Source organism: Nelumbo lutea, chromosome 7 (assembly GCF_056320005.1).
Source record: "Nelumbo lutea isolate HS-2025 chromosome 7, American lotus-T2T, whole genome shotgun sequence".
In the NCBI taxonomy this organism is placed as follows: Eukaryota; Viridiplantae; Streptophyta; class Magnoliopsida; order Proteales; family Nelumbonaceae; genus Nelumbo; species Nelumbo lutea.
In genome coordinates, this window is record NC_142690.1 from 25,984,834 (window position 1) to 26,010,453 (window position 25,620).

General features: G+C 40.1%; 1 protein-coding gene and 1 pseudogene across 4 annotated transcripts in view; both read left to right on the plus strand.

The window, feature by feature from the left end:
• The first annotated feature begins 835 nt into the window (after positions 1-835).
• PIPK10 (phosphatidylinositol phosphate kinase 10) overlaps positions 836-25,620 on the plus strand; it is a 71,741-nt gene continuing 46,956 nt past the window's right edge. Inside the window, exons 1-2 of one of the 4 annotated variants that reach the window (XM_088953058.1) lie at positions 836-1,175; positions 13,963-14,130. In XM_088953058.1, the coding sequence (XP_088809184.1) occupies positions 13,982-14,130 (149 nt within the window). In that variant the 5' untranslated portion in view covers positions 836-1,175; positions 13,963-13,981. Of the gene's footprint in view, positions 1,875-13,962; positions 14,131-25,620 lie in introns of all 4 variants that reach the window. The other 3 variants (XM_088953059.1, XM_088953056.1, XM_088953055.1) reach the window with 3 other exon arrangements.
• On the plus strand, positions 2,942-13,911 carry LOC148845792 (THO complex subunit 5B-like; annotated as a pseudogene).

Sequence of the window (25,620 nt, forward strand, 5' to 3'; positions counted from 1 at the left end):
ACTTTTCAAACCAAACTTTTTATTGGTCAAGCTTGATCTCAAATAACTAATCGAGCTTACCCCAAGGTTCAAATTCGACTCGAGCTCAATTAGAATCGAACTCGAATTGAGCCTAATCGAATTTGAGCACAAACTATTATACTAGAGCTCGATTCGATTGCAATCCTATGTAGCATGTCGATAAATCTAATTTTGAATTTGAGAATCGACATAATTGAATCAAATTCAGATAATTTGAATGTTTAATCAGTCGAATTTGGATATCCTATTTATATTGAATAGTTAATCAGATTCGAATTCGAATATGACCTGATTCGATTGGATAAATATTTAAATTTGACTAATTACTTAGTTCTTATATATAATATATAAAATATTTTATATTTTATATAGTATATATAATAATTAAATTATATAAATAATTTATATATTTATATACTTTATTAAATAAATATTTATTTATTATCTAAAATAATTAATTCGTCAAATTTAAATTGAATATTTAAATATTTAATTAAATTCAAATATTAATTTTCAATATCCGTTGAATATCAAATCAAATTCAGATATTAGATTTTCTAATCGGATCCAAATTCAGATATTAGATTTTCTAATCGGATCCAAATTTAGTTATGTTTCTAATCTATCTATTAGAGATGACCAATTATCGCAACACAATTATCGGATTATTGGTTTCTTCTCGCGTTAGATGTTCTGAATGCACGCTGAGATGTGCATGTGGGGCGTTTTTAGGGCGCGTTCTGTGTGGAGATGTGAATTCGAGAAAGGATGCGACGAGAGAGGAACAAAAAGGGTAAAATGGTTAAATTATAAAAGAATAGAATAACTGAACAAGGATGTCCTGATTCCCGTCGTTTTTCAAGAATTCCGCGGTCGTTGCCTCGTTGATATCTTTACTCCCTCTCTCTCTCTCTCTCTCTAAAAAAGCTGAGGAGGAGTTTGTTCGAAGACCCAAAAGGCCAAAATACACCAACTATGAATTATATTTGGCGCGAAAAGCATTTGTACAGCGGTTACAATGACCCCTTCACCCTTGCGAGCTTTAAGCTTTTATTGATCCTCAACCTAGAAACACGGAAAGAAAACCCAGGAAAAAACCATTTTGGTTCTCTTTCAACAGTCTAACATTTTCGCAATTTCAAGGCCGATTACAGGTAGCTAGTCCTGACAAATTTATGATCTTTAATGGGTTCTGCTTTTCTTCTCTATCTACATTTACGGTCTGACATTTGATTTAAAGTTGAAGTCCATTGCTCATTTTTATGGAGATGCAAAGTTGCTCTATTTTGTTTTTCCCTTGATGTCGGGAATCTTCAGATCGATACCCAAGTAGGATTTTGTTCAGAATTGCAGGAATTTGCAGCTTTCTCATTCTGGAAATTATATTTTGGCTGAATCAATTCGTGTGGCAATACTATTGTCAGAAATGTCCTGTTTGATTGAAAAATAAATACCCTTGTTTTTTTTTTATGACGTGGATAAAGCGAAAGACACAATGTGTTTTTCATAGTTAGGAAATATGTATTCAAATAAATAGAAATTTTCATCTGCCCCCGCCGGCCCGCCCCCAACAAAACAAAGCAAAACTTCTGATGGGCGTCTCTTTAAATTCTATAAAAGTACAACGAAAGGAACAAACTTTTTTTTTTTTTTTTTCTTTCAGCTTATTTTTGTTTTGCCTCAGGCAGTTTCATTCTCAACAACTACTACTATATATTATTATTGTTGTTATTCTTGGTGCCTATCAGTGTAGAACTGTAGATTAAGAATCCGACATTTTAACCGGCAAAGAAAAAGACGTGTGATTTTTCGATGAGACTCCTGCAAATAGACATAAACGATGAAGGAATAAGGTACAAATAACATATTAGATAACATCTTACCATCAATGATTTGTATGAGTTAAAGTGATTGTGAAAAAAATCTCTTTACTTGAACTTAGGCTATTTGATAATATGCCCGTGAGATAGATCTTTACCTTTGTTTTCTGAATAAGATAGTAATGTAATGCCTTTTCTTCCTTTTTATCTAATGAAGAATAGTTATGGAGACATGAAACCTATAAGCCATGTTTTCCAGTTCTTGATTTTCCATGATAAGGGGGAACGCTAGGTTAAAACAAAATTCTATGGTAGTTGGCTATCATATGAAGAGTCATCACAATATGAAGATGGTAAACATAATCTTAGATTATAACCATAATCTTACTTCATGAATCAGCAGGCATTATGTACAGAATTCCATGAACAATGTGACCTCTACTGCTTTGTTACTTTGAAGTCTTTTTTATTTCAGATGCTAGTATTTTATTACTTTTACCATTATAGATGGAGGCACGAAGTGGTTAATTGGTGACAAGAAGTTGGTGTAGTATGTTTGGTTCAATAGGCTTGTCCACCACGCTCCTTCCTTAAAGATAAATGATTAGTAAAACATGAGACCCTATTGACTTCTGGTGCTGCATATCTGGCTGCTTTCCCTGAGAAGTGGTTAATTTCCTGTAGATGGATGGGTGAAGTATTTAATTGATAACAAGTTGGGATAGTATGCTTGATTCAATAGGTTTGCCCATATGGCCTGTGCCTTCAAGATTAATGATTAGTAAAGCGTGAGACCACATTGACTCTGGTGTTACATATCTGGCTGATTTCCTTGAGAAAGTTGTTCATGCTATGCTTATCATACAATGTCTAATGAACAATTTTGAAGCACAGAAGTTGGTGAACAAGAAGCATGGTTTCTGGAGGAACAGATAAGAACGATTTTGGATAAGCAGAATTAGTGCAGGCATGAAGATATATATGGTATGCAGTAGAAAGGAATGTATATGAGTTAGAGGATTCCTCCCCTCCCCAATAGGTCCTCAGTCAAAAAAAATGATGATCCCATACTGTGCCCTCTGAATGTCCCATTTACGCTTATGGCCTTGGATGACCGATTGAGCACCTATCAGAATTCAGCTTTACAGTTCTTTGAGAATGTGGAAGCCAAGGCTGGCAATTGTGACTGGAGAAGCTAGATGCAGACCCTATTAGAAAAAAAAAAAAAATCCTAGGGACAAAGGAGCTTCATATCAGAAAAGAAAACCTCTATTACCCACTCTACTCCCAAAACCAGGAAATGATAAAGATGGGCTTTACAGGGCCTTACTCATTGGGAAGACTCTCCTACAACACACCCATCACTACCAACCCAAATTTTATTCCTATAAACTGTCAATACAGGTGAAGTGGAGAGCATGGACCTGAATAGGGATGTCAGTGGGTTGGGTTAAGTGATAAATCTGTGTTGGTCTGATCCCATCAGATCAGGTTTAGGTAAGCCTTAATTGAGTTTCAGGTTGGTTCAAGTTGACTGTGGCTCACTATCAAACCCATCCCATTAACAAAATGACATCGAAGACTTGTAAATAACTAAATATACCTTATCTAAGAATAGTTGTACTATTTGTTGAAAGGGTTGGGTTTGGTAGTCCCATTTCTGGTTTGGGTTTGGGTTGAATCAAATCCATGCCAAACCTGACCTGTGGATATCTTAGACCTGATCCCTAAGGATACATCATGCCACTACAAGATAAAAAAGCCATTGCCCTGCCCAATGTTGGTCCCAACTATCTGGTGTCTTCGGAGAGGTAGACTGGATATGGTCCTAACCTTTGGCATTTTTGTCACAAAGTGGCCACTGTCATACTTGAACCCATGTTCTTACACTTGACAGCCCGAGATTTTACCATTATACCAAGTAATGGCCCTTTCATCTTTGAAAATAAAAGTAATTGGTAGACCCTAAGCATCTTCGGGGCACATGGGAAGTTCTTATATTCTGAGGTAGACCAAATTTGACCTGTCACCTGTCATCACATGCTCTTTTTGTCAAGAAATCCACTACTCCAAGGAATAACAACACAGGTATGTCTTCCACTCTGGATCCAGTGTGTTTGGGTGCAATTTTCGTTCGAGTTCACCTATTTAATGACACTTCAAGCTTAGCTCATGTCATCAAAACCTTTAACCAGTTGGTCCTTACTTACACCATCTTTTTTTTTTTTTTTATATATATTTTTCCTGAAAACAACATCAAATAAAGCGTGTAAACTCTGATACCTCCATCACCAGTGCTCTGTCCTCATTGGCGTCCTCCCAAAAGTTCACTGAAGTTCATAGAATTGGTAACACCAGCAGCCACTTCTACCTTAGTTACATTTACAAGTTTTTAACAGTTCAGGACCATATTTGATCAAAGAGATCTACACCGCTTGGCTAAGGCTCTTTATTGTAGAAGTCATCTTCATGGGGTTTGGTGGTGAACCCCATTTGCAGAGCATAAGAAGGGAATGAACACCATGCCTCAAATGTAGACCATAGTTGATGGGGATCGGTCCATGCATTATAAGACCTATCTCGTAAGAAGGCCAACAAACAGGTTCTGATTTGGCATGGAGAAGACTCTTGGGACTTGGATCTGGTCATGGGTATTTTCGTCATTTGGACCATCCCAATGTGGACTTGGGCTATAACATCTTGTTCCTATAGCTTAGTAGTGCTTGTCTTTCAATTTTCAGTTTATTTGCATTAGTAGATAGAAAGTTATTGTGTTTCTTGATGCACAAGACAAGGAGTGGCACTTTTTGTAATTATGGTGAACAGTGTTCCGGGCAAGTCACTCTATAAATAGATGTATTCTATTCCTTTTGAGGGTAATGAATGAATGGAGATTTCTTAAGAGCTCTCTTGCTGTATGGAGTGATTCCTACAAACCCTAGAGTGATTCTAGGACCCCTCGGAGTGATTCCTTGGAATTTCTCTCTCTTTTTTCTTTCTCTACCCTTTCTCCTCTCTCTTTCTGTCTTGTGTTAGTTTGTTCCACCCCTACTGCATAAATAGTTCCCAGGGGTGAGCATTATTCGGCTAAAACTGAAAAACCAAACTGAAAATTTCGGTTTCATTTTTTTGGTTTGGTTTTTTGGTTTTTGGTTAATTTGGTTTGGTTTTTCAGTTTTTAAATATTTTGGTTTTGGTTTTGGTTTTTAGAATTAGAAATTTGGTTAACCAATAAAACTGAATTAACTGAACTTTGCTATATAGCATGTAATATATAATATATAACACATTATATTTAATATATGATATATTTATATATATTAATATATAATATAATAAAATTTGATACATAATATATATTATAATCAATTTATATATTATATGTTATGATATATATATATATAATATAATATAATAAATAATATAGTATATATGTTTGAAATTCGGTTTTAACCGAAAACCGAACTGAAAATTTCGGTTTTCATTTTTCTAATTCGGTTTCGGTTTTCATTTTTCTAATTCAGTTTTTAAAATTTTGTGTATTAGAGGGTTAGCTTGCCAATCTACGTCTCACCACCTGAGTGACATCTCTGCTTAGGATGGCAGGTGGTGCTTCACCTGATTAAAAGACATCACTTGCTTCACATTTAGCTCCACTGATCATATCGATTTAGATAATGGGTCCATTGATATCCAGAAAGATGTTCTTGGTATAGGTGGGGCAGCTAGATCTATCTTTAACATGGGAGTGATTATTAGTAGAATTTGTATTTATTGAAGAAGGGGAATGGTAGAAGAAGCAAAACTTGTAAAATGTGCAGAATTCAATTGAAGAAAATATGCACAAGGTTATCAACTGCTGAGATTAAATCAGCTACAGATGAATTCACAGTTATTTGAAGGCTAGGATGGAGAGTATATAGTTGTTTGCCAAGGGACTGGAGGCTTTTTTGCTTTCTTGCTGTTTGCCCCTTGACATTTGAACACTGGCCTCTAATGAAGGTCTCCCATTGTTCACTGTTAGATAACTATCAGCTATCACCATCCACCATTACCAATACTTTGACAAAAAGCAGAGCAGCTTTTTAGCAGGGGTTGGAGGGTTTTTTTTTTGATCAATAACTCAGAAAATCAATGTCTTTAGAATTATAAAAAGCAGTACAACCAGAAGTTGTGAAGGAAACAAAGAGGATACCAGATGTCCAAACTTCCACATATTACATATAGGCCCAAAACATAGACTGTCTTTGTACCCCTTGTTTAGCCAAAGTGTTGGCTATCTTCTAACCCATTTAATTTGAATCAGCATATCCCTGGAGAGCCTTTTGAATCTCCTAAGGCCATTTCTTAGGTGCCAAGAGACTCCCTTCCCCTTTCCTTGACCAGTCCACAACTGTTATGGAATCACCTTCAATAATTAGCCTTTCCAGGCCCAATTCCTTAGCTTTCTCAAGCCCAAATACAGCAGCTAATAATTCTCTAGATGCCACGTCACTATGCCCAGCTGGACCTGAGAATAAGGCACAGGTGTTGCCTTCCCGGGTTGGAGTGTTTTTCTCGCCACTACTTGCTGGTTCGTCACTGAGTTTAATTGTTGAATACAGTTTGAGGGTAGGGTGGAATGTGGAGGTGGAAAGGTTTTGGAAGTGAAGGGGATAGCAAAAGAAAGATTCAAGCAGGCCTTTCTTCTGATGGCTTTTGCTTTTAGTAGTCGATCGAGACTACAATCAGTCTTGAATTAAAAGAAAAGAAAGAAGAAATTTCAGAAGAGAAGAAGAAGAGAGGGAGAAAAGAGAAGCACATGAAGAGTGTTATGGACGCATTCCTCGGGAAGACGTACCGTCGCCACCGACAGCAACAGGCACCTGACCCACCGCCAGCAGCAACAGTGATTCAATGATTCTCATCCTACCCAGTTCGGCAACAACAGCTTTATCTAGATTAGATTAGATCATCTTGCTTGTTCTTATCTTATTGTTCTTATCTTATTCTATTGCTCTTATCTTATCTTGTTAATAGCTTATCAGATTAGGATTAGCTTATCTTATCCTTAGCAAGATAGAACTGGAAGTCTCCCTATTCAGCAAGGAGACTCCCTTTGATTAGGACTCTTGTAATCTCCTATTTAAGGAGACCCCATTATTGAATGAGGATATCAAATTTCCAGTCAAGAAAGAGAGTAAAAGGAGAGTTCAGTGATCTCTTGGACAAATCGCCCTCTAGGACGCCAAGATAGGTTCAGCTAGGAAGGGGAGGAACAAGGGAAAACAGGAGCTTTTCCCTGTGGACCGACCCGTGACGAGATCCTACGCCCGGGCCCATAACAACTTGGTATCAGAGCCAACCGTCGTGGGAGATCTGGAGCAGCTATCATTCAAGGTCCACGAATTGGAGCATAGGCTCGTGGAAACCAGCATGGAGGTTCGTGAGGTCAAAGACGATGTCCGGGAGCTGCGACGCTTGCTGGAATCGTATTTCTCTAACAAGGAGAGGAATCCAGAAGGGGTTGTAACCACAAACAGCCGTTGACCAGACTTGACGGAGTCGTCCGGCGAACAGCAGGTCGTCGCCCCGGTAGCCGCAGTCATCCCCAAGTACAGCAGGCTGGAATTCCCGTCGTACAACGACAACGGAGACCCCTTAGGCTGGCTGTATCGATGCGAGTAGTTTTTTCGGAATCAACGGACAGATGATCGGGGTAAGGTAAATCGTTCTATATTGCTAGAAGAGGATCGTGTTAAAGCAGAAACGAACGTGCTAAGGCACCAGTAGATTTCACTATATTGCAGCTCCACAATTTGATGTATGAGAAAATTCATTTTGTGAAAGCCATAAAGGTGCGCAAAGATTTCAAGTCAAAGTATCCAGATATTGAACTTGTGCCTGAGGACGAGTTTTTCAGTTCAGCCCCTCAAGATATTAAAGGATCTGTACTATTAAAAGACAATGCACATGACTTGATGCTAAAGCGGCTTAATTTTGAGCTTTTCCGGTGAAAAGAACTCTGCAAACTTCATGAGAAACTGGAGCAACACAAGAAAAGCCTTATGGAGACCATTGCACACCGAAAGAAGTTCCTTTCAAGTCTCCCGAAATCTCTGAAGAAAGCATCCTTGCCTGTCCAACACCATCTAGGGGTTCTGCATACAAAGAAATTAAAGCAACATAATTTAGCAGAATTACTACCACCTTCACTCTATGTGATTTACTCACAATTGCTGGTTCAGAAGGAGGCATTTGGGGAGAGTATTGAATTGGAAATTATAGGAAGCATGAAGGATGCTCAAGCCTTTGCCCACCAGCAAGCAATTAAGGACAATGGTGTTTCTACAAATACAAAAATGAATAAGTTGGAGGATGATGCGCCTGATGAGGAAGAGGAGGGCCAAAGAAGGAGAAAGCGGCCAAAGAAGGTTACTGGAAAAGAGAACCTTGACCAATCAGGAATCTATCGATCTCATTCTCTTAAAATTATCCTTCATATACATGATGATGAGGTTTCAAATCCCAAGCCTACAAAACTGGTTACTCTGAGGTTTGAATACTTATTGAAGTTGAATGTTGTATGTGTTGGGATTGATGGCTCTCAATAAGGACCTCAGAACAACATCTTATGCAACTTGTTTCCTTATGATACTAGTACTGAGCTTCCCCATCAGTCAGCTAAGCTCTTTGTTGGTGCTGCTGTTGAAGTCTTGGTAGAATGGTGTAATTTACCATTGGCTGTAGCCACATGGCTCCCATTGGCAGAGTTCCACGCCACATATCCAGAGTTCGAGCTTGAGGACAAGCTCGTAGTCCAGGAGGGGAGTAATGTTATGGACGCATTCCTCGGGAAGATGTACCATCACCACCGACATCAACAGGCACCTGACCCACCGCCAGCAGCAGCAGTGATTCAATGATTCTCATCCTACCCAGTTCAACAACAGCAACCTTATTTAGATTAGATTAGATCATCTTGCTTGTTCTTATCTTATTGTTCTTATCTTATTCTATTGCTCTTATCTTATCTTGTTAGTAGCTTATCAGATTAGGATTAGCTTATCTTATCCTTAGCAAGATAGAACTGGAAGTCTCCCTATTCAGCAAGGAGACTCCCTTTGATTAGGACTCTTGTAATCTCCTATTTAAGGAGACCCCATTATTGAATGAGGATATCAAATTTCCAGTCAAGAAAGAGAGTAAAAGGAGAGTTCAGTGATCTCTTGGACAAATCGCCCTCTAGGACGCCAAGATAGGTTCAGCTAGGAAGGGGAGGAACAAGGGAAAACATGAGCTTTTCCTTGTGGACCGACCTGTGATGAGATCCTACGCCCGAGCCCATAACAAAGAGATTTTGAAAAGAGAGAGAGGGTTGATCAATTGATCTGCCGACCCACTCTTAATATTTATATATGTTGACTAATTGTAAAAGGGCTGAATTGCCCTTATTGCTTACATGGAATATAAACTAATAATAAAGCTGAAATAACAAACTGAAATAACTACCAACTAATACTGGCATAACTAACAAAAAATAAACTAACAAAAATATGCTGCCATACGAACACAGTGGGGACCACATCAGTGGGATCCACATCAGTGTTCTCTACACTTTCTAACCTTTTTAACTAAAAAGTATTTTAAGAAGTAAATTGATTCATCCAGTTAAAGATTCTATCTAATTTAACAATTGTTGATGTGTCACAAAATGACTGGACTTGAAGGGAAAATCACTTTGAGTCCAAATGCGCTGGATCTGGAGTGCTCCATAAACTTTATCCTTCATGGTAGGGAAGAAGAAATCAGTCTCAAATAGTCCCTTCATGTCAACATGGTAAAAAGGGGGCATGACGTGATTCTATAACTTGGTGACACATGAAGAAGATAGAGAACCATAAGAAAAGATTCTTAGAAAATTATAAGCCACCTGTACTGGTTATTGGTCCACAAGGAATTCAGGGGAGCTTCAGCTACAGGTTTTCCTAAATATGCCTTTTGTACAGATAAAATGATGTGGACACGTTTATTGGGAAGAAGTATCGACATCGGCAGCAGCAGTAATTGGGTGTTCTCAGTTCTCATCTTATCTAATTCCAGCTAGATACATTTCTATCTTATCTATTTAGCATTCTTATCCTATATGTTTTCAGTAGTAGGATTAGTAGGGAGTTTTATCTATTCAGTGTTCTTATCTTATCTGTTCAGTAGTATAGATTAGTAGGGAGTCTTCCTAAAAGTAGGACTCTTATCTCTTGTAATCTCCTATTTAAGGAGCTAATAATATTCAATAAAGGCATCGAAATTCTCAGTCAAGACAGAGTAGGGGAGAGTTGGTGATCTCTTGAACAAATCACCATTAAGGCGCCAAGATAGGTTCCTCAAGAAAAGGGAGGAACAAGGGAAAACATGAGGTTTTCCTCGTGGACCGACCCGTGACGAGATCCTATTCGTGGGCCTGTAACAATTTGGTATCAGAGCAAGGCGTCATGGGTGACCTTGAGCAGTTGATGACTAGGGTTCATGAACTAGAGCACAGGCTCGTGGAAAACAGCACGGAGGTGCGCGAGATCAAGGAAGACGTTCGAGAATTAAGGCGCATGATGGAGCTCTATTTTTCTAGCAAGGAGAGGAATCTAGAAGGGGCTGCAACCACAAACGGCTGTTGTCCAGACACGGTAGAATCGTCCGGCGAGTGGCAGGTTGTCGCCCAGGGAGCCGCGATCGTTCCCAAATACAACAAGCTGGAGTTCCCTTCCTATAACGGTGCAGGAGATCCGTTGGGATGGCTGTACAGATGTGAGTGGTTCTTCCGCAACCAATGGATAGAGGACAAAGACAAGGTAAGCTTAGTCGCATTCCACACGACGGAGGAGGCACAACTTTGGTTTTATAGATTAGAGCAGGAGGAACCCGGGCTCAGTTGGGCCCGATTCAAATCCTACTGCCTTCTCAGATTTGGGACCCCATTAACAAGCAACCCATTAGGCGAACTAATCAACCTCAAACAGATGGGAATGGTGGCTGAATATCAGCATTAGTTTCAGACCCTCCTTGCAAGAGCATTATCGGTACGACCAGACCAGCAGGTCGACATGTTCACCACGGGGTTAGCAGAAACTTTGAGGGTGGATGTGAAGATGCAAAATCCCCCCAATTTGGTTACTGCTATGAATTTGGCTCGCGCTTTTGAACGCAAGCTGCAACTCAACCGCAGAAGTATCAGTATGGGGAGGCCTCAAACAGCATGGGCACCCCTAAAACCACTCGGGGGGGTTGGAGGGGTTGAGGGGGAGTGTTGACAGATGTTGTTGTACCCAGGTTTAGTACCGCAAGGGTATTGTTGTAATTTTCTCCTTCTTTATGTTGTACGACTAGACTAGTATAAATAATAACTTATGCACTCGCCTACAGTGTTCTGTAGGGGCTTTCAGTCCTCTCAACTCTCCTCTCCTCTCTCCCTCTCTCCCTCTCTTCTCTCCTCTCTTCTCTTCTCTTCTCTTCTCTTGCTCTTGCTCAATAGGTTCCACAAGGTAGTTCAACAGATGGTTTTTAAGTAGTGCCAATCTAATCACATGCTCTTTGTGAAGAGAGAACAAGGAAGAATGACAACTTTAATTGTGCATGTCGATGACATTATTATCACCGGTGACTAGGACTAAGAGATAAAAAGATTGAAGAGATTCTTGGCTACTCAATTTGAGGTGAAGGATTTGGGACCCTTATGTTATTTCCTTGGAATTGAAGTTGCCTGCTCAAATAAGGGTATCTTCATCTCCTAGAGGAAATTTATTTTAGATCTCTTGAAAGATACAAGGAAGCTTGGAGCAAAACCTGCTGACACTCCTATAGATGTAAACCACAGACTTGGGGATTTTTGTGATGAGCCCATAGCAGATATGAAGCAGTATCAAAGATTGGTGGGCCGACTTCTGTACCTATCTATGACAAGACCTGACATACTTGGAGGCAGCATACAGAGTTCTTAGATATTTAAAAAAATTCCCTGAGACTGGACTCTTATTTGAAAAACATGGACATATGAAAGTTGAGGTTTACACTGTAGCAGATTGGGCTGGTTCTGTGGATGACAGAAAATCCATTATTGGCTATTGTGCCTTTGTTTGGGGAAATCTTGTTACTTAGAGGAGTAAAAAACAAAGTGTGGTGGCCAAATTGAGTACAAAAGCTGAATACAGGGCCATGTCTCATGGTGTGGAAAAACTTCTATGGATAAATAACCTCTTGGGTGAATTGGGCTTTCCTTTTAGTGATCCTATGCCACTCTACTGTGACAATAAGGCAGCCATCAACACTGCAGCCAATCCTGTTCTCCATGATAGAACTAAACATATAGAGGTAGACAAACACTTCACTAGGGAAAAGTTGGAAAAAGGAGAAGTTTGCACTCACTACATCAGCTCTGAGGAACAACTTGCAGACATCCTTACCAAAGTATTAAACTCCATGCGGCACTATAATCTTTGTGACAAGTTGGGGATGATTGATATCTATGCCCCAACTTGAGGGGGAGTGATGTAATCTTAGTTATGTGCCACAAGGGCACTTGTGTCTTTTCCATTTATTGTTTTATTGCTTATGTTGTCGCCCTAATATTGGAATGCAAAGTCTGGCACCACTAGAATACAACCTTCGATCTCCATCTTCTCTTTTTCTTCTCTTCTCTTCTCTTCTTCTCTTTTGAATGAAATCACTATTGTATGACACAACTTTGTTTGGACCTTAAATATCAGATTGGACTAAAGCAAAAGGACTTAGATTGTGACTATCAACCTTAGGACTAAAAGAAACCTGATGGTGTTTCCCATATTGGCACGACTCACATTCCAATGAAGGAAGACAACACAATGACGGAACAAGTAACTGAAGTGTCTTGAGAGATGGATGACCAAGCTTGCAATGCCACTGGAGAGGTATGAGAGAAGATTGGAGAGCTACTGTCAATCTATCACTATCAAGATAATAGAATCCACTAGCTTCATGCCCTCCACCAATTTTCATCTCCATCTTGAGATCCTGAAAAACACAAGAGATAGGGAAAAAGGGTATAGAACAATTGAGAGATTTGGCTAATTTGCTGAAAAGGAAATTTGGGCACATATAGAACTGAAGATAAAGACAATGATGCAATATCAACAATACCAACACCACAAATAGGAGAGGTAGAACCATTAGCTAGGGTAATTGTTTGTGATGTAGAGGATGGAGAAAGGAAGGAAAACAAACCTGGAGTCCCAATCATATAATTGGAAGCTCCAGAATTGATTATCTAGGGTGAAGGAAAGCAGACCTTGTTTTGTTGTTTATTGAGAATTATTTATGTAGTTATTCTTTATTATGTGAAAATTGAGTATTGTTAATTTTATGGAGTAAAGTCTTTAAACCAGTACCAAGTTATTGCCTTTTTTTGCTTTATATAGAAAAGTTAAAAGAAAAAAAAAAAGAAATCCTGGTTCTGATGCAGAAGAGACTTTATGTTATTTGATGGATCCACCTTGATTTGTTCCTTATCCAGAGATAAAGTGATAAACACCTTTGGAAAAATTTAACTCCTTGTTGGTAGGGTTGTTGATACTTGATTTTAGACTCTTCCTGTGGCTTACGGACTGTCTGAAACATGGAAAGAGGTTTAGGGTCATCCATTGCTGTAATGGCCATCCAAGATGAAAGCATACCAAGTCAATCTTGATTTGTTGACTCCATTAGCTTGCAGCATGGTTTTATACTAAGAAAAAGCTATCTACCTTTTTGTTCAATGCAAAATGAAGTTTCCTGATTTTAAATTTTGTTTTCTGCATCTTTTTATGGATATTATTGTTATTTGCAATTTGGGATTGGTGTTCTTAAGGATCTATGTTTATATTGTTATTTGCAATGATTTATAATTTGGTTCCAGTTCCTTTCCAAACCATGTGGCATAATATTTGTAGAAGAGTTTGTCAAATAACTTGCAACTTTTCACTGGGTTTCTTATGGTATGAACTGTTGACAGTTGACACAAGCAATGGGATGTATTTTGCTTGTTAGAGATTCTGGTGTTGGGAACCATGATATCCATGGCATATGATATTTTTGTTGGGTAACATCTTTTAACATGTACCTATGGAATTTCATGTAGGCATTTCCTGAGGAAATATATGACAGTACCAAAAATGGATTTTTCACCTATTGACTTCAGATCTACTTATAGTACCTGGGTACGGTTTCCTAGGACTGGTCTAAGGTGTCTTTCTGCAGGCACAGTTACAGACTTTGAATGGAAAGATTATGGTCCAGCAGTGTTCAGGTTCTTTAATACTTCTTTTCTCAACTTTGTTATTTGGTTATCACTAATAGAAATTTCTGTGATGCTGGAATGGTATGATACATGAACTTTGACTAATAAGAACCCCTGGGTGAATTTTGATGAATACCAGTTAATTGATTACCACTTCTCTATGATACTGGTTGATTGGTCATCAGTTTATTAGGTATCATGCCTTTTCGGTATGATAGTGGAACTCATCACTAATTAGAAACATTAATGCATATATAGAATCAATTAGAAACATTTAAGATCATAAGCAAAATCCAGGGATCTCTAGACGAATATAGATCCAAGGTGCAGATGACTATCTAAGCTTCTTTGTATAAGCAGATATCAGGTTAGGTTTATAAAAACAACTAGCATTGGAATTTATACAAACAACTAGGTTTATACAATTGTAAGCCTTGTGTTTTCAGATTTCTCCCTAGATTCTCATTCCAAGGGTTTTCTTCTAGAATCTTTTTTAGAAGAAAAGAGCTTTTGTCTAGAATTTACTGCATCTTAGGTAGACAGTCATTTTGTTGGAGGATATTGTGAAGCTCGAGTTTTTTTGGAAATGGATCGAGGATTTCGTTAAGCAAGAGATTGGAGGCAATATTTGGGTATTGAAGCAAAAACCTTTTCATTGGAGGAGATAAGGACAATAGCATAGAAACTCAGAAGGTAAGAGAAAAAGTTTTTATCCTCTTGAATGGTGACTGTTGCCTAGCTAAAAAACTTCATTGAGGGATCTATACATCTCAACCAGAGAAGGGAATGGAAGAATGAAATCAATAAGAGTATTAGGAAGCATGGGGCTGAGAGAAAGTAGAACAAAATTATAAGGTTCTTGCTCATCTTTGAAATCTTTGATGCAAACAAAACACATAATATATGTATACCAGAAGGTGGAAGGAATTTAGGGTGGTTTGGGTTTGTAGGAGTCTTACAGATTTTTCTTGGTTACCAAAGGTAGTTGAGAAAATAAGATCAATGGGATGGTAATAAAGAAATAAGAAAAACAAAATGTTGTGGAAGCGGTGAAGGTAGCTTTGCAACCATCAAAGGCACTTTATAGACTTCGAATAACATATTTGGGAATTGGTGTTGGTCGTCATGGTTCAAAGAAAACCAGAGGGTTGGATGGACATCAGGAATTTTCTATCATAGTGATAGGAATCAATCAGCACCCTTGAAGACTTATTCTAGAAAGAAGAAGGCCTTAGAACAGGTCCTGATATGGCATAGTGATGGTACTTGGGATTTGGACTGAGTTGAACACCAAGGGTATTTTTGCCATTTTATAATTTTCTGTAGGGTCCAGTAATAGGGTTTGATTGTCTAGTTATAGTTTGTTTATGTTTAAAATTTCAGAATCATTGCATAAGTAGGATTAGGTTATTGAGTCTTCTTTGAATTGAAATAGGATATGACAACTTAGTTTGAGTCCTACTAGGATTATTGAGTTTAGCAGTTTGACTCCTAAGACTATTATTAGATCTGTTCATGGGCTGGGTAGCCTGACGGGCTGGCCCGGCCCGGTCCGTCCTAAATCGGGCTTGGACAAAATTTTAAGCCTGCAGGCTTGGGCTCTAAAAACCGGGTCTGACTATTTTTAGGGCTGGGCTCGGGCTTTCCCAAATAAGCCCGGCCCGATAATATTAAATATATAACAAAAATATAATATATATGTTAATAATACATAATATATATTATATAATGATAAAATTAATAGAAAAAAGTATTATACATATTAAATGTATAAAATACTATATACTATATAATATATTATTGATAATATATAATTAATATGTTGTAAAATACCTATCAAAGTCGGGCTTTGGGCTTTATATAGGGTCGGGCTTGGGCTCGGGCTCGGGCCTAGTATTTTTCTGTTTATAAAGAGGCAAAGCCCAGCCCAGCCCATGAACAGGTCTAACTATTATGAATCTAACAGTTTGACTCCTAGGATTGTTATGAATTTAGAGTATAAATATGTATGGGCGTTTTACACAAAGGTAATGAATTATATTGAGTTTCTTCAGCTTATGCTAACTATGGTGAGTGATTCTCATGCCCTAGAGTGATTCTAGGCACCCTGTGAGTGATTCTATGTATTTTCTCTCTTCTTTCTCTCCCTATTTTCTCTCTTATTCCTTAAAGAAGCCATTACAGCCATCGACAGCCATAAAACTCTGATCAAGAAGACCATTCAACATTCTCTAAGGACTAGAACTGAGCTGATCCTACATCACATAGTCCTTCAAATGTAATCTAATTCTAAAGACCTTTGCAAACACAAAGGTTGTTGTGTTTTATCTTGTCCATTAGAAGAAAGGATTATGACAATTCAGTCAGATTGGGGTCCCCAACTCCCTTGCAATTTACAAGTGGCATCCATATTATCAAATGCTACCCAGACCTCAGGTACCCAATTGTTGGAAGTAGGGGAAGTTGGTTTACCATTAAACATGTAGATGGAGGAAGTATTGAAATTGGTGGGGGACCTCTGTGGAGATTTTCTTGAAGCAAGTCTTAACTCTTTGGAGTACAGAAGCTTGAGAGTAGATTAGATAAAAATTGTAGGCAATAGAGCTAACCATGTCTCTAGGGCAATGGAGATCGTGCATGACGGTATTTTTGTCCAAGTATGGATCTTGTTGTCCATTGAGCTTCAGCTATGGTGGGATTGAGAGGAAGATGATGGTGATGACCTGGAAAATTTGAGGACATGTGGCGTGAAACTAGGGAGGACAGAGGGGGCATTGACTGTTCTCGCGAAAGAGGATACTGAAAGAGTCATGAACGGGAAAGACTCTTTACAGAAGACAAAAATTAATGAGGCTGTGGAGACTATCAATAAGGATTCAAAGGTTGTTTTTAGTACTTTTTTGAGGTGGTGGCTCAAAAATCGAAGAGCTTGCAGTGTAAGGAAACTAGAGTTAGGGGAGATGGAGTAACTCTTAAGGAAGTTCTAGTGGGGACTTGTGGCGAGCCAGGTGGGTTTAAGCCACACCAATTTTTTGGGCTGGTTTAGTTAACTAACAAACCAAACTGTAAGCGGCATTAAAATTTTGTGGAAATCAAACCTCGGGGTGGTTAATTGAAGGCATATGTGGAAGTGGTAATAAGGCAATCGTAGTGATGGACTGGGTTCTCATCGTAGAGTTGGTGCTGGCAATGACCAAGTCACTAAAGAAAACTCTGTTTCTCCAAATCAACTCTTTCTAATCAAAGAGATGGGCTGGAAGAGGTTTCGGGGAATCAAAGCTAGAAGATTCTTCTTTGAGGAGCTCAGTTTCAAAGAAAAGTTTGCGTTGAATATCAGGGAGAACAAGACATCTGAGGTGTTTTTGGTGGGGGAAGCTATCTGGTGGTTCAAAGGATTTGTAGAGGATTCATTTCAATCCCAGAGAGGGAGGAGAGTGGAAATCAGTGAAAGAATTTTCTGAAAGAAGATATGTTGCAGAAAAAAGTAACTTGAATGGTAGGTTAATAGCACTGTGGGAATTCCCTGAAGGGAGAAGGTAATAGGTATATAGATCGGAAGAGGACTGTCATACTTTTACAGGAGTTCGTTTCAAACGTGGAGAAAAATCTCTCGGATTCTAAAGTTTGGAAGGAATTTCTGGTGAGTCTGGTTTAAAAGATGGTGAGAAGCATGATGGAAAGTTTGCATTTTAGAGTAATGTGGGGGCGATCAAATTGGTGATTAGTGAAGGAAAAGATCGGTGGGAGAATCACTTAGTGGTTTCAGCAAAAGAAGGAATTGAAGACTGGTATGCAATCGGAGAGGCAGTTGGCAGTTTCTTGAAGTTGAAAGGTTTGTTAATGTTAACTCCTTTCAGTGAGAGAAAAGCACTCCTTCACATTTTGGAAGATGAGGTAGAAATGACATCTGTTTCTCTCCAAACTAAGTTTGACTAGATTTTAATCTCACATTGGACTCCAGGTTCTAACTCAAAGGATTTACTTCTCAATGATGACATCACAATAAGGATTTTGGGGTTGCCCTTTCACCTGTGGCTGCATTCAGCTTTTAAGGCAATAGCTAAAGCTTGTGGAGGCTGTCTTTCAGGCGTATTTGTTAAAGATCTTCATTCAGCAGCAGTGAGATTGGTGGGATTGGAGCCTGAAGCTATTCCAAGGAAGATGGATGTGCTATCAGATGGTATGCTCCAAAGCATATGGCTTGCAACCTCTGTTGAAGCTTCTCTTTGGAGCGAAGGACGCAGGTTGGAACATGAACAGTTCAAGGCGACTAGGCGAGCTAGGTGACCATGGGGCATCCAGGCGCCTAGGTGACGCCTAGGCAATGGAAATTTGGAAAAGGGAGGACTGAGGAGATGGTGATGATGATGATGATGATGATGAGTGGAGAAAGGGAGGACTGAAGAGTATAGGGGCGGAGCCCCTGTTTTTTAAGAAAAAAAAAAGAAAGGGAGGACTGGCGGAGCCCCTGTTTTTTTTACTTAAATTTGGAAAAGAGAAAGAAGAGTGCAGACTACAGAAAGGGAGGACTTGCGGACTGTTTTTTTTGAAAAAAAATGTCTGAAATCTGGAAAAGAAGAAGAAGAATGCTGGAGCTGAGGTGCGATGGAGTTGGGCTGGGGCTTGAGCTTGAAGTGTTCGGTTCTCCTCCCTCTCCAATCGAATGAAGAAACGGATATTAGATTAGTTGTATACTTGTCTTAATAAAATGATACCATGTAGCAGATTTATTTTAAAAGAATACAACCAATAAAATATCAAAACAATAAATTAAAAAAAAGTTTTATATATGTATGTAGGCTCCCGTTTAAGTCTCTGGGTGGGCACCTAGTATGCAAAACCTGGGGCGTTTGGGTGAGGCGACCATGAAAAACCGCCTAGTCACCTAGGCGCCCGCCTAGGTGTTGCCTTGACAACTATGGTTGAAGACGATGAGATATCAGGAGCAAAGGGTAGAATGATAGTTTTGAACATTGGAATTATGGAGATGATTAATTTTGAAGGTTGTGTGCCAAATAGTAGTGCCAAAAACAAGAAAGTTGAAGGGTTGGGTGGGAGAGAGTTGAGAGACCCATTGAAGGAAAGGATGAAGGGTATTAAAGAGGGTGAGAGGGGAAGATCAAGGGCAGTTTAATTTGAGGGTCAGAAAGAGGGTAGTGGTGAAAAGATAAAAGAGATACAGGGGTTGACTGGGTTGGTCTTGATAAAAGAAAGGGAATTGACACTTGTGAGTTTGGGGCTTGATAGGGGCTTGAGTGGAGTCAACTTTAAAAGAAAGAATAAGTGGTTTTAAAAAGAAGAGGCTGGTGGTAAAAAGTAAGGGGTAAATGGGAAGGTGTAAGGTTCTTTTAAAAAGTTTGCATGGTTTGTGTGGTGATTCGTGGGGATTGGGGGAGAGAGAGAGAGAGAGAGAGAGAGAGAGAAAGAGAGAGGTACGGTTGAGAGGAAAAAGTCTCTACTGGCTGCCGCCAGTTTTCTATTTATATTAACTTCATAAAAGAATCAGAAATTACAAGTATGCCCCTGGCGGCATATCCTAGAAACAGAATAATAAGAAAAAAGAAAGAAGAAGAAAGAAACAAGTAACTGTAACTGTCCAATAGCCTACTAACAGTAGCTATAAAGTAATAATTAAGTAAGCCTTACAACACTCCCCCTCAAGTTGGGTTGAAGATGTCTATCATGCCCAGCTTGTCACATAACTCATTGTGCCGTGAGCACGGAAGCCCCTTTGTAAGGACATCAGCAAGTTGTTCCTTGGAGTTGACATAAGGGATGCAAATTTCCCTTTTTTCCAGTTTCTCCCTTATGAAGTGTTTATCCACCTCAATATGCTTGGTCCTCTCATGTAGGACTGGGTTGCTGGCGATGTTTATTGCAGCCTTGTTGTCACAATAAAGGGACATAGGACTATGAACAACAACTCCAAGCTCCCCTAGAAGGTTCTTTAGCCAAAGGACTTCAGCCACCCCATGTGCCATAGCTCTATATTCAGCTTCAACACTTGACCTGCTACCACACTTTGCTTCTTGCTCTTCCAGGTCACCAGATTTCCTCCCACAAATGTGCAATACCCACTAGTGGGCTTTCTATCATCCACAACTCCTGCCCAATCAGCATCTGTAAAGACTTCCACCTTTAGGTGATTGTGTTTACTGAATACTAGGCCTGTTCCTGGATATTTCTTCAAGAATCTAAGGACTCTCTCTGCTGCCTCCATGTGTGGCTTCTTAGGAGAGTGCATAAACTGGCTCAGGACCCCAATGGAATAGGCAATGTCTGGACGGGTCATGGACAGATAAATCAACTTTCCCACTAACTTTTGGAATTGCTTCACATCTTTCAGAGGTTCACCAACACAGTCACCTAGCTTGTGGTCCACATCCATAGGAGTATCTGCTGGCCTTGCACCTAATTTACCTGTATCCCGTAATAGATCAAGGCTGTATTTCCTTTGAGAGACAAAGATACCTTTTTCTGAGCGGGCAACTTCAATCCCAAGGAAATACTTTAGGAGTCCTAGATCTTTCACTTCAAATTTAGATGCAAGGAATTGTTTCGAGTTCTGTATCTCTAAGCTCCAACTTCATGTAATGATGATATCGTCTACATACACTATCAATACAGCAACCCGTTCCTGACATCTTTTCACAAAGAGTGTATGATCAGACTGACATTGTTTGAATCCCATCTCTTGAACTGCCATGTGAAACTTACTGGACCAGGCTCTGGGAGACTGTTTTAAGCCATAGAGAGACTTTTGTAGCTTGCACACCTTATTTTCACTCCCTTTGGCACAGAATCCAGGAGGTTGAACCATGTATACCTCTTCATCTAAGTCACCATTCAAGAAAGCATTCTTTATGTCCAGTTGATGCAATTCCCAGTCAAGATTAGCAGCTAAGGACAAGAGAACCCTAATTGAGTTCATCTTAGCCACCAGGGCAAAAGTCTCATCATAGTCAACCCCATATACTTGTGTGTACCCTTTGGCCACTAGTCTTGCTTTGTACCTTTCAACTGTTCCATTTGCCTTGTGCTTAATTGTGAACACCCATTTGCACCCCACGGGGTCTTTCCCCTTTGGAGGATCCACCAATTCCCAAGTCTGATTTTTGTGGAGGGCATTAATCTCCTCCTTCATGGCATCTACCCATTCAGGGCATTTTAAGGCTTCTGCAGCATTTTTGGGAACAGGGATGCAATCAACTGCCGATAGGAAGGCTCGGTACGAGGGGGAAATGTGGTCATAGGAGACAAAGTGGGTAATGGGGTGTTTGGTAGTGCAGGACTTGACTCCCTTTCGTTGGGCAATAGGAATGTATCCACAGTAGGAGTAGGGTTAGGGGGTGGACTTACCTCCTGGGAGTCTATGATGTTAGTTGCTTAGTCTTTGGCTGCTCCACTGATCTCTTCGACGTGTACGTTGGAAGACACGGAAGGGAGTAAGGTCCGGAATAGAAGGAAGAGATACCTGAACCTGCTTCTCCTCTTCGACACTACGACTCTCCCCCTGAGGAGGAGGGAAGAATGGCTCGGACTCAAAGAAGGACACATCCATAGACACAAAAAATTTACGACTAACTAGGTCAAAGCACCGATACCCTTTTTGAGAGGAGGGGTACCCCAGAAAGACACAAGGAATGGACCGAGGGTCTAACTTCGGGATGGAGACAAATCATGGACAAAGGCCCGACAACCAAAGTCTCTCATGGGGATGGAAAATAAAGGAGACTGAGGATACAATAACTGATGAGGGGCCATGTAGTTCAATACTCTGGAGGGCATGCGGTTGATGACATACACAACTGCAAGTATAGCATCCACCCAAAACCTTTTTGGGACATTCATGTGTAACATCATCCCGCGGGCTACCTCAAGAAGGTGTCTGTTTTTCCTTTATGCAACATCATTTTGTTGTGGTGTTCTGGCGCATGAGCTCCTATGAAGAACTCATTGGGCTCCCCATGGAAGTATTCCTTCACATTATCAGATTGGAATATCTGTATTTCAACACGGAACAGTGTAAACACCATCCTCTGGAAGTCTTTCACTATCTTTGGAATTTCGTCTCTGCTACGCATAGGAATTACCCATGTATAGCGAGAGTAATCATCGATCAATGTAATAAAATACTTATATCTGCCCTCAGAGATTACATTGGTAGGCCCCCATACATCAGAATACACAACATGAAAAGGAACATTTGATCTTTTATTACTTGAGTGAAAAGTTGTTCTACATTGTTTGCTCAACTGATACGTTTGACACATGAACTCTGACATTGAACATGACTTAAATAAAACTGGAAACAAAGATTTTATTATTTTGAAAGAAACATGACCTAAACGACTATGCCACAAGAAAATTTGACTCTTTGACTGATTATGCGACTCCGAGGATGACACTGAGAGACCAGCTTTGTTGTTGAGAATGTAGAGATCATCCACTAGGCTTCCTCTACCAATCGTCCTCCTAGAAGTTAGATCCTGAAAAACACATGAGTCAGCAAAAAATGTCACACTACAATTCAAGGAGCTTGTAATGCTACTAATTGAAAGCAAGTTTATGGGAAGCTAAGGGACATGCAATACACAATTTAGGTTAAGGCCATGGGGAAGGGATATTGATCCTTGGTCTGCAATGGAAGAAAAAGAGCCATCTGCAAGTCTCACTCTATCCCTTCTTGACAAAAGGCTATAAGACTGGAATAAGTTAGGCTTACTGGTCATGTGGTTGGAGGCCCCTGAGTCAATGATCCAAGGGAAATCTGTGGGAGTGACATGGAATGTAGAAGCCATATTACCTGAAGTAGATGCAAATGAAGTAGAGGGAGTACCAGTGACTGAACTGTCCATTTGCCGCAAGGCCCTACCATAAGATTCCAGGTGCTCTATGAAGGAATTCATTATATCCTCCTTGGGGTTAGACTTATTAGGGTGGTCCCGGGTAATACCGGCAACTTGAGTATCTTGGGTTGCCACATGTGCTATGCTCATTTTCTTCAAATGACCTTTACCCTGTTCTTGATTCTTTACTGCCCACTTGGGTTTCCCGTGGATGTCCCAACAAGTGTCACGTGTATGTCGTGAACGCCTACAGTGGGTACAAAACAACTTATCTTTATCATCCGCCTTCTTAGGGTCACTTTTCTCTCCCGTGGAGCTATTATTTATTGCAGCCAAGGCAACTTGTTGCTCCCCCTCAGCTGTAACCATCACATTCCGCCTGCTTGGACAAGGGAGTATACCTCGTGAACCGTAGGCAACTCTTTGCTTCCTAGGACCTGCACCCTCAACGGTTCATATGTAGGGTTCAGTCCCAACAAGAAAGCAAACACGTTGCTGAGAGACCAGCTTCCTGTAGGCCTTAGCATCATCATCGTGCTTCCACTCTATGGCCTGATAATGGTCCAATTCCTTCCATATGGAGGTAAGGGCTGAATAGTATGAAGACAAGCTACGGTTTCCCTGTTTACATGTTGAGGATTCAGCTTGCAACTGGTAAACCTTGGCGTAATGCCTTTGCTCAGAATAGGTAGTTCTAGCCTGTTCCCAGATCTCACTAGCGGTGTCTACCCACATAAAATTCTTTTTCACATCAGGTTCCATGGCTGCGAGGAGCCAAGACATCACCATATTGTTTTCTTGGTCCCACCTATCATGTTCAGCCGTCTCACCCTTGGGTTCTTTCACCCTTCCATTGATGTAACTAGCTTTACCCCTTGCCGTTACATAGAGTTTTACTCTCTTAGCCCACTCCAGGTAGTTCAGACCGTTTAAAGGGGTAATTGGCATTGGAAAAACCATGTTTTCACCTCCCATACCCGCTGTGCTGCGGGTTGGTGTAGCCCCCGATGAAGTTAATTCATGACTTGCCATCAAATACTACTGAAAACCAGTCCAAATACCACCCAACAACACAGCCGCCACAATCAGAATGTGAGCAACTCAGGGTTTACTCCTAGAATGTGAGCAAAAGAACATTAAATACTGCTGAGAACAAAGGGAATACTGTTGAGAACAAGGGGTTCAGTCAACACAACGTCCAAACAGAACAATAAACCAGTCCGGTAATCGGTTCAGCACCACCAATACAGACATTACAATCAGTCTGACTGTAGTTCACACACTCTAACCATCCAACGTCCAAACAAATAACTATATAATCAAGGCATGAGCCCTACGCACCATCGGCCAAAGAAGGCTGAGACAAACTGAAACAAAAAAACACACCTGTTCAGCACTTGTATGAAGGTGCTAATCTGAACTTGACTTCACAGCATCGAACAGAGGAGTCTGCACCAGCATCACCCTTCTCCGACTAGGGTTTTCTTGCTATTACAGCCAAGAAAAAGAAATCACAAAAGCTGCCGCCAGAAACTGCTAGGGTTTCCAAAAAAAAACTGTCGTCAGAAACTGCTAGGGTTTCTGCAGAAACAGCCACGTCCAAACACTTTTTAAGAATAGGGCAGGAGGGATCGTAGGTCTTTTTCAACCCAGAAAACCTGCTCTGATACCATGTGGTGATTCGTGGGGATTGGGAGAGAGAGAGAGAGGTATGGTCGAGAGGAAAAAGTCTCTACTGGATGCCGCCAGTTTTCTATTTATATTAACTTCATAAAAGAATCAGAAATTACATGTATGCCCCTGGCGGCATATCCTAGAAACAGAATAATAAGAAAAAAGAAAGAAGAAAAAAGAAACAAGTAACTGTAACTGTCCAACAGCCTACTAACAGCAGCTATAAAGTAATAATTAAGCCTTACAACAGTTTGCTTAGATGGAACAGGGGTGGTAGTAAGGAAGGGGAAGCTTGTGAGGAATGGATTTGGGTTATAACGAGGTATAAGTTTGGAGAGAAAGAAGTGTTGGTATCGAACAGTCCTAAGCTTGTGGAAGATGGTTGCTCTAAATCTCTATTGGTGAGTAGTGTTTCGGAAGATTCTGCTAGGAAGAAAGAAGAGAGCGGTCTGTGCGGTGGTTCTGAGTGGCAGGTGTTAGAAGATAATTGATTGATTTCAAGTTCAACTTCAGATTTTGCTCCGGTTTGTAGGTGTATAAGTTTGGGAGAAAGAAGTGTTGGTATCGAACAGTCCTATGCTTGTGGAAGATGGTTGATCTAAATCTCTATTGGTGAGTAGTGTTTCGGAAGATTCTGCTAGGAAGAAGGAAGAGAGCGGTCTGTGCGGTGGTTCTGAGTGGCAGGTGTTAGAAGATAATTGATTGATTTCAAGTTCAACTTCAGATTTTGCTCCGGTTTGTAGGTGGCTCCAACTTTAGAACCAAGGCTTCTATGTCTTGATTATTGTTCGCCTTCCTCAGATGCATCATTGGAGTAGGTGAGGTTCGAGTGCGGTATAAGGATTGACTGTTGCGAGGTGGAGGAAATACTATTTTTCAAAAGAGCAACAAGGAGTGGCTAGTAGAAGTGATGGTTGGAAGGATTGGAGTCGATTTGGGGAGGAAAAGGTTAGTGTCTAATTATGCGGATTCTGGT